Source organism: Sphaerodactylus townsendi, linkage group LG10, assembly GCF_021028975.2.
Source record: "Sphaerodactylus townsendi isolate TG3544 linkage group LG10, MPM_Stown_v2.3, whole genome shotgun sequence".
Lineage (NCBI taxonomy): Eukaryota > Metazoa > Chordata > Lepidosauria > Squamata > Sphaerodactylidae > Sphaerodactylus > Sphaerodactylus townsendi.
In genome coordinates, this window is record NC_059434.1 from 59,093,866 (window position 1) to 59,105,522 (window position 11,657).

Below are 11,657 nucleotides of genomic sequence, written 5' to 3' on the forward strand. Positions count from 1 at the left end.
TGGCTGATTCAATAGTCGCGGGCTACTTGAACTGCGAGAAGCGGAGCGGGCCTGGAGAGCGAACAGCTGCTGCGTGCCTCGGAGTCTCGGCAGTCGCGCGGTTTGGCGCCTTCTTTTCTGCCGAGCTCGTAAGTCAAGCGCTGCTCTCGGCATGCTGACGGGCGCCGCCGCCGCCGCTTCGGACCGAGAGAACCAGGAGAATGTGCCCCCGCGGCCCAAAGGCGCTCCACACTTGGCCGCCGCCGCCCCGGGCACCCGGACCGTGCTGGGACTTCTGCGGGACAATCAACATCGCTTGGTCCAGCCGCAGGTACAAGAAGCGAGGAAGAGCGGGGGGGGGGGGACCGGCTACTCCCTTCCCTTTTCCCACGGAGGAGACTTTGGCCTGCCCTCCCCCCACCCGCCATCTTAGCTGGGCTTCTTCCTTTTAGGCCTCTCTCCCCCACCCCCCCGGTCCTCCATATCTGGGTCTGGAATGGGGGCAACATCCCCCACTGCTTTACGTTCGCGTCGTGGCTTTTGAAATTCTGGAGGGAAAAGAGCGTTGGTTGGGAGAGGAAGAGGCGTTGGTGCTTATGGCTTCTGTGCAGTGCTGGGAGGGCCCTGCTCCTGAATTCGGGACCTCTCCGCCCCCTGCTGGGGGGACCTGGGTGACAAGGAGCGTTTTGGCGCCCGTGGTGCGTCCTAACAGAGCGCTAACCCTGTTGCCGTCATAGGTACTGGTAAGCTTTCTCTTTGCTTAAAGAGCTGGTGATGGGGGGGATGGTTCTCTAGGTGGTGCCATGAGATGTGGTGAACAGCACTGTGGTGGAGGGGACACTAGGTGAAGGCAGAGTTTGTAGTCACTAATGATGCACTTTTCGCGGTGTAGGTGCCTCTCTGTCAAGTACCGTGGAGTACCAACGATGAGAACTACGTCAGCATCCCAGTGGGCAAAATGGGAATCAAGCAGCCTGCCTTTACCATTCATCTGGATGAGCCTGAGAGCACGAGACCGAAGAAAAATGGTGCACCTAAAAAGACTTTACTTAGTGAGGAGTACCTGGGCTTGGAAGCGGCTGTGGTTTCCCTGGGAAGCAGGAAACCTCTGACGCCTATAGATAATCCAATGGATCTTGGCTCTGGTGAGAATCACTCTGTGTCTGGCAGGAACGAGCTTTGCACAGTAACACTTCATTCTTTTCAAGCAGTGAATTGTTGCAACCAGGGGCAGAGCAAGGGGAAACTGTGCCCAGGGCGCCCCTGGCGCCCCGTCCATGGTGCTGCCCACCCCTGGAACGCCCTGGCCATGCGTACGCCTGGGGCATCCTCCGCCCCATTGGCGCTACGCCACTGGTTGCAGCTTTGCTGGCCTTCACTGATTGTTTTGGGTTGAACATGCTGAGGTTGTGTGGGTGTTATCGACAACAATTAAGTATTGCCCTTTGTAATCATCTATGAAAAATTTAAGTAATGAACCATGAGAATAGTGTGCTATGGTCAATTTCAGTTCCAAAAGAAAATGTCTGAAAACAATTACGTTAGGAAGATCTGTGGAGAAGGGTGTTATTTTTGCCAGTTCTCCCTTCATGGTGCTCTTGGGGGTTCCCCATCCCTCAAGAGCAACCTTTGAAGAGGCATTTTTCAATTGCTCCAAGAGGAGACAGCAAAGATCTGTTTCCATGCACAAAAAGACTTCCAAGCACTGAGCTTTTTGACAAGATCCAGCTCAGTACTGCTTAACAAGGCAGCTGTTGTCACAACAGTGGTTGATTTGAGAATGCTGTTATAGGGCTAGGTGGCTTCTTGACATGCGAGCAACTAGGGGTTTTTTGCACCCTTTTGTTCTCCCACTTAGAAGATTTTAATTGCTTTTGGATACATTGTTGGTTATATTGATTTACACTGGAACAATAGCTGAATTCCTCAAATTCCTGTGAATAAACTCACACTTTCAAAATTATTCTGTCTAATACTCCTTTTGCCGAAATTATTCTAATACTCCAATTTGTTTGCAGTAGGTATAGATCAGGAGTGGGTAACCTTTTTGCCTTGAGTTTTTAAAAAGTGCAGCATCTACCTGTGAAGGTATTGACTTGGGTACAAATGAGACAAGCACACATATATACATGTGGCTGTAAAGTGTTCAAATCTGTAGCATATAGTCAAGAATAGAAGTGCTGCTCCTTAACTCTCTCTTGTCTTGCTCTAATTCTACTTCTTTGCCATTGTACCCTGGTCTGGATTGCTTAAATTGGCAGCCTACCAGTTCTGGTCATAGGAACTCACTTGTAGGCAGGAAACTAATTATTAGAGTTATCCATTATACAGTTTTCATGAAGGAAGAAGGGGCTCTGGTATCTCTAGAACTTCTGAAAGTGACTTTTTATCCATCTGATGGGTTACTTCGAACATCATGCAAATGTCTTCCCAAAGGCCAGATTTACAATCTGATTAGTTTCATGATAGAGTAAGACGTCACTTAACTCTAGTTTTCTTGGTACTATTCATGAAAAAGGATCTTGAGGCCAAGCCTTGAAATGTGTCCTCTTCCTTCTCCTTGTTATTTTGTGTTTAACTCTCAGTGTGAGTTAGAAATTTTCAACTTGTGTTTTGTTTGGCCATGATAGAATCTATTGCAGTCTGTGAGATGAAATTTAGTTTTGTACCAGCATGGCTGCCTGCATTTTTTTACAGCATGGGGGAGGTGGCTCTTTCCCATACAGAAAGAATGTAGACTAGTGAAGTTGGCTGTGACACACTGATGCTCAGAATGGAACCAGCACTAGAGGCTCAGATGGCTGAGCTGGGGAGAAGATGCTAAAACAGAACCATGCATTGAGCTCAGATGGCTGAGCTGGGGAGAAGATGCTAAAACAGAACCATGCATTGAGACCCTGATACGTTACATTGACATCTCTCACGTTCATCTCTATTTTCCACTTATATGGCTTCATGAGACTAAGAACTTGAGCTGTCTTTCTGTATCTTCCATTTTAGGATCACCAAGTATTATGGACATGTCAATAGTCCAAGAAGTAGAAGAAAGAGTAAATGTTAACCATGTACCTGACTACGTTGAAGACATCTTTAAGTACCTCAGGGAAATGGAGGTAAATCGGCCCCCTTCAGAGGGAAGGGGGGAGAACTGTTGCCTATTTGAGCTTTTCAAACCTTGTAAATGTTGTTCTGTTGTTGCTAGAATATTAAGCCAACTCCCTTTTCTTACCTTATGACTTGACCCAAGGAACATTGTTGGGAGCATTGTATAAAACAAAGGCTGGTCGAGACATTTGGTAGAATGAGCTCCTAGAATAGACTACATTGCATTGACTGTTCCTTTTCATAAACTCCCTGCAGACAGAAAATGAGCATAACGTTGCCTGCTGGAATTGCAGGGAATTTTAATAGGGAAGATTCTCAAAATGTGAAATAGTGCCATCTTTTTAACCTTCTACCGCTTAATTATGTGGCCTGTGTTGACCAGGCCCACATGTGGTAAACCCGCTCCTGGTGTCTCAGCATGAGAAATGAGGGATCTGTATCAGCTGTTCTAAATTTTTTACTTGCTTTATGGAAAGAGAACCTTGTCCAGCCTGTCTGAAATGTGGGAAGAGGGATTCTTTCCACCCTATTAGGAAGGGAACAAAAATTGCTGGGGTGGGGGCCTCAAATCGATAAGTAATATCGTTGGTGGCTCTTTGATGCTGGCTGCTACAGCGTTGCTTGCCCACACACCTAACCTCCATATAGAATTGGTGACTGGTGATCTAACCCAATGAGATAAGCTGGTAAACTGCAGCCATGCAAATGACTTGATGTTTAACATTAAGCGTCTTCTGGGTGCTTCTCACTGTGTGGGAAGAGATGTGTTAAAGAAGATAAGGACAGGTATCTTAACGCAGTCTCTATATTACAGTTGGTTCAGAGCTCCTATCTAAATAAGATTGAGTTATGTTTAACTTTGATAAAAATGGCTGCCCATCAGTTGTGATGGTATTCCAGGTAGTCTTTTTCTGTACAAAATCTAAAGTTGGGGCTAAAATAGTGAAGACTTCATGACTTCTGATGGCATCTTCTGCTATCTGCTAGCAATTTCCCAATACGGTTAGCTGCAAACTGACTTCCTGTGCAGCGGACAGACGATATGAAAAAACAAATTATGAAGTGCTTTCTCTTCATCAGATGAAATGCAGGCCTAAAGTGGGTTACATGAAGAAACAGCCGGACATTACAAATAACATGCGGGCAATTCTTGTGGATTGGCTGGTGGAAGTTGGCGAAGAATACAGATTGCAGAATGAGACTTTGCACCTGGCTGTAAATTACATCGACAGGTTTCTTTCTTCAATGTCGGTGCTGCGAGGGAAGCTTCAGCTTGTAGGAACTGCAGCCATGCTGTTAGCATCGTAAGTAAACCAAGCTCATTTCAGGAAGCCGCACAGAGGGGATGCCGTTCCCTGTCTCCCAGAACAAAGCTTGTGCATTCTACCATCTATTCTCCCAGTACAAAAATCAAAGTATGTTCTGCACTGATGCAAATCCAGGGTATCCGAAACACAAAACTGAGCTTAAGACAGTTACCTCTATAAAATCATGTGACAACTTTGGATGGTGCTTTCCTGGAATATTACTACGTACGAGGGATTGTGTCCCAGCCACCTTCAAGGGTTCCTCAAGCAGTCCTTGCAGCTGAAAGATTTAATTTGATTTTGCAAGTTCTTGTCAGCTCCAAGCAAACATAATGACTGACCACTGTGCTTCATGATAATAATGCATTAATATATAAAGTATAAGAATGAGGGGGTCTGTGAAATGAGGTGTAGACAGCACTCTTTTCTTTCTGTTGTAGGAAGTTTGAAGAAATCTACCCTCCCGAAGTGGCAGAATTTGTTTACATCACAGATGACACTTATACAAAGAAACAAGTCCTAAGGATGGAGCACTTAGTTCTAAAAGTTCTGTCATTTGATTTGGCAGCACCAACTATAAACCAATTTCTTTCTCAGTACTTCTTACACCAACCAGCTAATTCTCAAGTAGAAAACCTGGCAACGGTGAGTGTCTTCATTCTTTGGGAAAGATATTAAATTTGGGGAAGAGTTCAGGGGATCCCTTGGCAAAAGACATTAAGGTTTGAGAGGCACAATGTTTTCCTTTCTTTTTTTGTAACTTGGACGGCTATATTTCCACTTGAAGGCTGAAAGCAGATGGTTTCTGACACTGAGCTTTAAATAAAACCTGAAGTGCCTGTGTTTCATGGGAAAAGGGAGCAGAGCTATTGCCCTTCTGTGGAGAACTTTAATTTGATGTGGTTTCCTTTATACCAGGGCGTCCACAAGGCATGGCATAGTGAAGGGCGTACTGAACTAAGATCAAACCCTTTCCCAAACTCTCAACCTGACCCACTTCACAGGTTTATTTTTATGAGAACAATATTTAGGTAGCCCAATCCACAGGAAGGAGGAGTGTTTGGATTTATATGCCACCTTTCTCTCCTGTAAAGAGACTCAAGGTGGTTTACAAACTCCTTTCCTCTCCCTACAACAGACACCAAGGGAGGTAGGTGGATCTAAGAGAGTTCCGAAGAACTGTGACTAGCCCGAGATCACCCAGCAGGAATGTAGGTGTGCAGAAATGTATCTGGTTCTGTCACTCAGGTGGAGGAGTGGGGAATCAAACCCAGTTCTCCAGATTAGAATCAACCTCTTAACCACTACACAATGCTAGGAGTGGGGTGGTTTCACAGCCCCCAGCAACAATATATTCGTGGCGTCTTCAAAGGAACAGAGAGATGAAGAAATGACGAAAAATGCAGAAATTGCAAAAGCCAAACACTCACTGTTTGGTTCCAATGGGCTACGCCTGGTCTTTTGCTGGTGTAAGTTGCCAGCATCTGAAGGGGGCATTACTAGACTGAAAGCCATTCGGAAGCCGACTAAAGTCAATAATGCCCTCATAAATGCTGGTGCGGGCTGCATTCCACATTCAGGCACCATGGAGCCCACAACACCCTGCAGCTGCTGTTACTGTGCACCTCAACGGCATGGGTGCTCCCTATGCTGTTGGGCTGGCAGTGATGGAATCTACAGCTACTCCTTCCCCCTAGATTGCACTGTGAGCCACTTTGCGTCCCCACTGGGGAGAGAGATATATATAAATAAATGCATAGTTCAGAATAGGCTCCTAGGTGAGCCCTTGAAGGCCTAGGTTAGAGATTTCCAACCAGAGTTCTGCAGTACTCTGGGGTGCTGTGAGCACCTCCCAAACGTACCATAAGAATGCTACCGGCCACTCTCCCTTGCCATCCGCCCTCACCCCTCCGCTGTGCTGTGGCCCCAGAGGGCCATCCATCCATAGCCCTGACAGCGCTTGGAGACCGGTGGCACCTTGGTTTCTTGTGCCACCCAGGAGCGTGCTTGCTGCCGCCGCCACCCCCCTGCCAGCCTCCCTGGCACCCCTCCCTGACAATGGTGAGGGTTCGGGACTGGAGTCTGGGGTACAGGATGGCCTCTGCTCCCAGACACCCAGAAAGCCCCCTCCCCCACCCCCCAAAAACTCCAGCCAGGCCATCCATAGGCTCGGTAAAGTCTCCCTGCCTCCTTTTCCCACCCCAGTCATCTGAATTCCACCCTCCCCCACCCATAACCACACCGAACAACCCTCCCCCACCCTAATACTCACCTGCCAACCCTCCCTCCCTCCATCCCAACCCTTACCTTTCTTTTCTTCCCCACCCCAAGTCTCACCTTTCCACCCTCCTTCAGCTCAAACCTCTCTGTTCCACCCTCTCCCAATCTGCTGCCCTAAGCCTTCCCTTTCAACTCTCCTGCCATCCCCAGTCACCATCTACCCACCCTCCCCCTATCCTCACCTTCCAATTTACCCCATGCCACACCTCTCTGACCCTCGAGCCACAGACCTGGAACCAGGTAAGTGGTGCGCCGTGAGAAAGGGGTGTAGGATCCGCTACAGCCTCACTTAAGCCCATCGCGGGGGGGGGGGGGCAGAAGGAGGCAGAAAACCCAGATTATTGACCCGGGCTCCATTTTCCTTAGATACGCCTCTGGGGTGGGGGGTGGAAAGCAGGGGCACTGGTAGGGGAAAGCGGGGTGGGTTGCAGGGGCATACCAGCTACCGAGTACTGTGAGCTATGAAGAGCAAGGTCAAGTATACTGCAATGTCGAAAAGGTTGGGAAATACTAGCCTAGGTAGTTCCGCCATACGTAAGACTACCATGATAAACGGCATAGTTCTACATATCTTTTATAAGATCTACAGAGATGTTTTGGTTTTGCAAAGAAAGCAAACTTTTTCCTCCCTCTACAGTATTTAGGAGAGTTAAGCCTAATTGATGCAGACCCGTTCCTGAAATACTTGCCATCAGTCATTGCTGCAGCAGCATTTCATATAGCAGACTACACAATTACTGGAAGAACTTGGGTAAGTATGCAAGCACACAGCCCTTAAATATGCAATAATACCTGAAACTGTTGAGGATAAACTTTATGCTTGTTTTAAGTAGATTAATTTTTAGTTATATACAGTTGACAAGGCAGGGCACCAGCAAATCCTGTGCAACTTTGCTTTGATGAAAGTCCAATTAAAGTGCATAGATCCACAATCTTAAATGTTCTTATGCTAAAGTTCAAGAGCCTTGAGCTTGATTTTTCTGGTGCTAAACAAATGGCTTACCCTTCACAATACTAGGAATCTCAAGTCTGATCATAACTGTATGTTACTAACTTCCCATCTAAGGCGGTTGGAAGACCAACTGCTCATCTTAAGCAGTGTTGCATCCTTCTATTTACATCCTTATCTCACTGCAGTGATGTTTAGGTTGACAGTTTAAATGTCCTGTAACATACAAGCAAAATGGTGGTGTGGAGGAGCACGGCATGCCTAAACTCCTGTAATGCAACCCTTGAATCACTGCCTAGAGTCTAGATGCTTTATTCTCTTCTGTGATTATGCCAATAAAGGCTAATGTATGTATACTCTTCTTCTGTTCACACATGCTGGAAAAGCAGAACTTTACAATAATCAGTCTTTCCTACCCAGGAAAGGGAGAGCTACTGTTGGTGTAGATGCCACCAAACTTTTTCTTGACCTCTGCAGTTACAAGAGCAGCCCTGTTCTTGATGTAGACTACCACAAAGGCAGTCATTGAGTAACTAACACTGTTTTCCCTGGCAGCCTGAATGTCTTGTTGAAGTGACAGGGTACACAATAGAAAGTCTTCAGCCTTGCCTCATGGACCTCCACACGACCTACCACAGAGCAACGCAGCACACACAACAGTCTGTAAGAGAGAAATACAAGGCCATAAAGTAAGTGCCTGCAGATAAATTAGAACTAATAGTCTGGGTAAATTGTAATATCACGAGATATCTTCTGTTCAAGTGTCGCTAACTTGACTGAGTACTCTTGGTGTGCTTGGTAACTGGGCCTGCCACTGATTCATCCTAGCAGGTTTTACAGGGTGGTTGTGGGGGAGAAAACAGAAAGGAGATCAACAATATTGTAATCTGTTTCCAATCAACATTGAGAAGAAAAGCAAGATATAAATCTGTTACCTTCATACACTGTGCTTATATATTTAAGCATAACTTTGTCTCTTTTTCAGGTACAATGCAGTATCGCTCATTGAACCACCAGAGAGACTAAACCTATAACAATCAAGAGACTGAGACTTTCAGTGTATATTACCCAGAACAGCAATGTACAGTTTTAAACTTTTACTTAACACTTCAATCACTCTGGTATATTACCACAGAAAATTATGAAGTTTTCTACTTTTTATAACGTTTTAATGTAAACTTTTGTAAATGCAATCTTGTTTTATGTACTTAGGTGGTGCTCTTTAAAGTTCTGGGAAAACAAACCATGCAGGTCAACCACTTAAGTCAGTCCTCATAGTTTTAATGAGAAGAGCAGCACCTAAGGAGGGCTTTCGATGCTAAATGGCAAATCAAGATAGCTTGGAATCCATTAGCATGCTTGGGATAACACGAGTCGGCCTTTCTCCAGGCTTTTAAGTTATTACGAGATATTTTAGCATGTCAGCTAGCCATTGTTTAAAATTAGTAAATGATGCTATTATGACTTTTTCCAGCTATGGCGAAGATCTCAAGCCGGCTAGATGACACCTGTTAAAGCTTATACAGCAGCACTGCATAACTACAAGGTGTCAAATGTGCTTACGAAAAACTGCAGTTCAGGGTCCAGAAAACAATTGGTAGCTCTCTTGCTGTGAAAACAGGCATCAGGAGGCTGAAAAACTGCCTCGGCTGTATTTCCTGTGACGCTTAAACCTTGTTTGCTGTTTGTCGGGGTAGGCATGGCTTTCTGACATATAGATGCGATGGCGATGTGTTCAAGACTAGAGTTACAATAATGCAGTGCTGAACGATGCTCCCCTTCACTAGTACAAAAAGGGCCAACTTAGCAGGGCTCTGCATGTGGTACATCTCACTACGTTCTTACTGTAGGCAGTAAAGGCCAACGGTTCAAGTCTACTTTTACTACAATTGGGTGTACAGACACGGGGAAGAAGTAGTGGGCATCTTGTGTAAATAAGCCCTAGTTCAAAAGGTTTTCTATATTTGTAAGAAGGGGTATTTTTTACTTGTACCAACAACTGAATTCTTGTAAACGAGACTAATGCTGCTTGCTGTGCTTACAAGTAAACCAATCCTCGGGGAGAGAAAATGTAAACTATCTTGAAAATGGCCAATAAAATCCTCTAAAAAGACTGTCTCGAGCAGCTTTATAGCTATAATGACAAGCACCAACTCCAGTTTTGAGATGGGGTTAAGAGGTGTAAAGGGAGAAGAATTGCAGAGAAAAGACAACTCTTCGTATCAGAATTACAAAGACAACAGTAGAAAAACTAGCTGGATGTTGTAATAGTTTGATCTAGAGTTTTTCTGCTTAACTTTGCCCAGTTCTTCTGGGCCATGGGTCTGCAACCTGCAGCTCTCCAGATGTTCATGGACTACAAATCCCATCAGCCCAATAGGTCATGCTGGCAGGGGCTGATGGGAATTGTAGTCCATGAACATCTGAAGGTTGCAGACCCCTGCTCTGGGCAAAGCCCTTGTGCCTATATAGTGGCTCAGTTGATCTCAACTCCAGTAACGATGATAGGAACAGCAAGCCCTTGTCTGCATTGCAGTTCCAGTGAAGAACACGAACAGGGTGGGAGGATATTAGGGTTCATATTTGGTGTAACACTAGCAGTTTTTCCTACAGAGTGCATAGTTGCTATTGCACTGAATGCCATTGGGAGTACTGACTGATTCTCCTTCTGCTGTAGTTTGCATTTTAACATGCTCAGCCACAGTAATGAAGCTCCCTGGGGGGATGCAGGATTAGTTGTCTCCAGTGTAGTCTCCGTGTGTTCTCGAGACAAAATGGATGGCGAGGAACCATGTTGGTTGCTTCACTTGGGAAGAGAGGATAAAAACATCTGTCCTTGAAGCTTCAAACATCTAGAATCCTGCTAGGAAACTTATATACTATAGACAGTGGTGGGATTCAAGTAATTTAACAACGGTTCCGGTGGTGGGATTCAAATAATTTAACAGCTGGTTGTTCACAAGGACCATTTTAACAACCAGTTCTGCCGAAGTGGTGCGAACCTGCTGAATACCACCACGGACTATAGCTTGATGTAACTTCAAGGAGCAAGAAAACTAGAAACGTCTGCTACTTGCTTTCCTTCTGCCATAAGTCGCTTCAAGGAAAAGGGTGACTTTTGTCCTCTAAAATGTATATGGAAGTGAAGGACATATTGTATATCCTGGAATGGGCAAAGGGGTCAGGCTAGAGTTGTACACTTGATTACTGTAATTAGTAATAATCCTTAGTAGGATGACATTCACAACTGGAATATTAGGATTGAGGGGTGCAGCTTATTTAAAGGAGATAGCCATACAAGGAAGGGGTAGTAGCATTACATATCAAGGATGTATATACTTGTATGGAAAGCATGGAAGTCTTGGTATAAATAAAAGGCGTACTAAATTCCAGACTAAATTCTTGCTGACAACTGCCTTTTCCTGAAAGTGCAGAAGTGCCCATAAAGGTGAGATAGCAAAAACATGCTGGACATCACTGTAGCTTAGATGTGTTGTCATTGCTAACGAGATATGCATCATTGTTCTCCTGCTGGTGACCACAGGTATATTGTGCTGGGAAATCTCTCCAATCTTCTACAGAAAGATTGTGAGTAATTGCAAAATCTTAAGTTTATCTGATACATCTCACACTGAAATGGAGGGGTGGAATCCCCACTGCTCAAAATATCCTCATGTGGTGTGTTTTGTGCAGAAACAACAGATCCTGTAATTCCAAGAGTAGAAAGAGAACAGACCTTGTTCCACTGACACCTACTTTCCATCAAATACTTCTACCCTTTTGGAATCTTCCACTACTTTGCTGCTACAAAGGAAAGTAGGAGCCCCATGGCACACAGTAGTAAGCTGCACTACTGCAATTGAGCTCAGTTCACAAGTTTGATCCCTATGCAAGTCAGTTTCAGATAGCCAGCTCCTAGTTGACACAGTCTTCCAGCCTTGAGTTTGGTACAATGAGTACCCAGCTTGCTAGGGGTAGATGATAGGAAGATAATGGCAAACCACCCCATAAACATAATTTGCCTAGTAAATGTGATG

The 11,657-nt window shown here is 45.2% G+C and overlaps 1 protein-coding gene across 1 annotated transcript; it reads left to right on the plus strand.

The window, feature by feature from the left end:
* Positions 1 to 9,734, plus strand: CCNA2 (cyclin A2). The gene is made up of 8 exons (XM_048509222.1): positions 1 to 310; positions 872 to 1,124; positions 2,980 to 3,092; positions 4,165 to 4,388; positions 4,832 to 5,036; positions 7,309 to 7,422; positions 8,176 to 8,309; positions 8,606 to 9,734. The coding sequence occupies exons 1-8, from the start codon at positions 152 to 154 to the stop codon at positions 8,652 to 8,654; spliced, it is 1,251 nt and encodes a 416-aa protein (XP_048365179.1). The 5' UTR covers positions 1 to 151; the 3' UTR covers positions 8,655 to 9,734.
* The last annotated feature ends 1,923 nt before the right edge of the window (positions 9,735 to 11,657 follow it).

Excerpts from the sequence above, each read along its gene's own strand:
- CCNA2 (XM_048509222.1), top strand. The coding sequence starts at position 152 with ATGCTGACGGGCGCCGCCGCCGCCGCTTCGGACCGAGAGAACCAGGAG. Across the intron at positions 1,125-2,979 it reads TCCAATGGATCTTGGCTCTG|GATCACCAAGTATTATGGAC; the intron begins GTGAGAATCACT and ends CTTCCATTTTAG. Across the intron at positions 4,389-4,831 it reads GCAGCCATGCTGTTAGCATC|GAAGTTTGAAGAAATCTACC; the intron begins GTAAGTAAACCA and ends TTTCTGTTGTAG.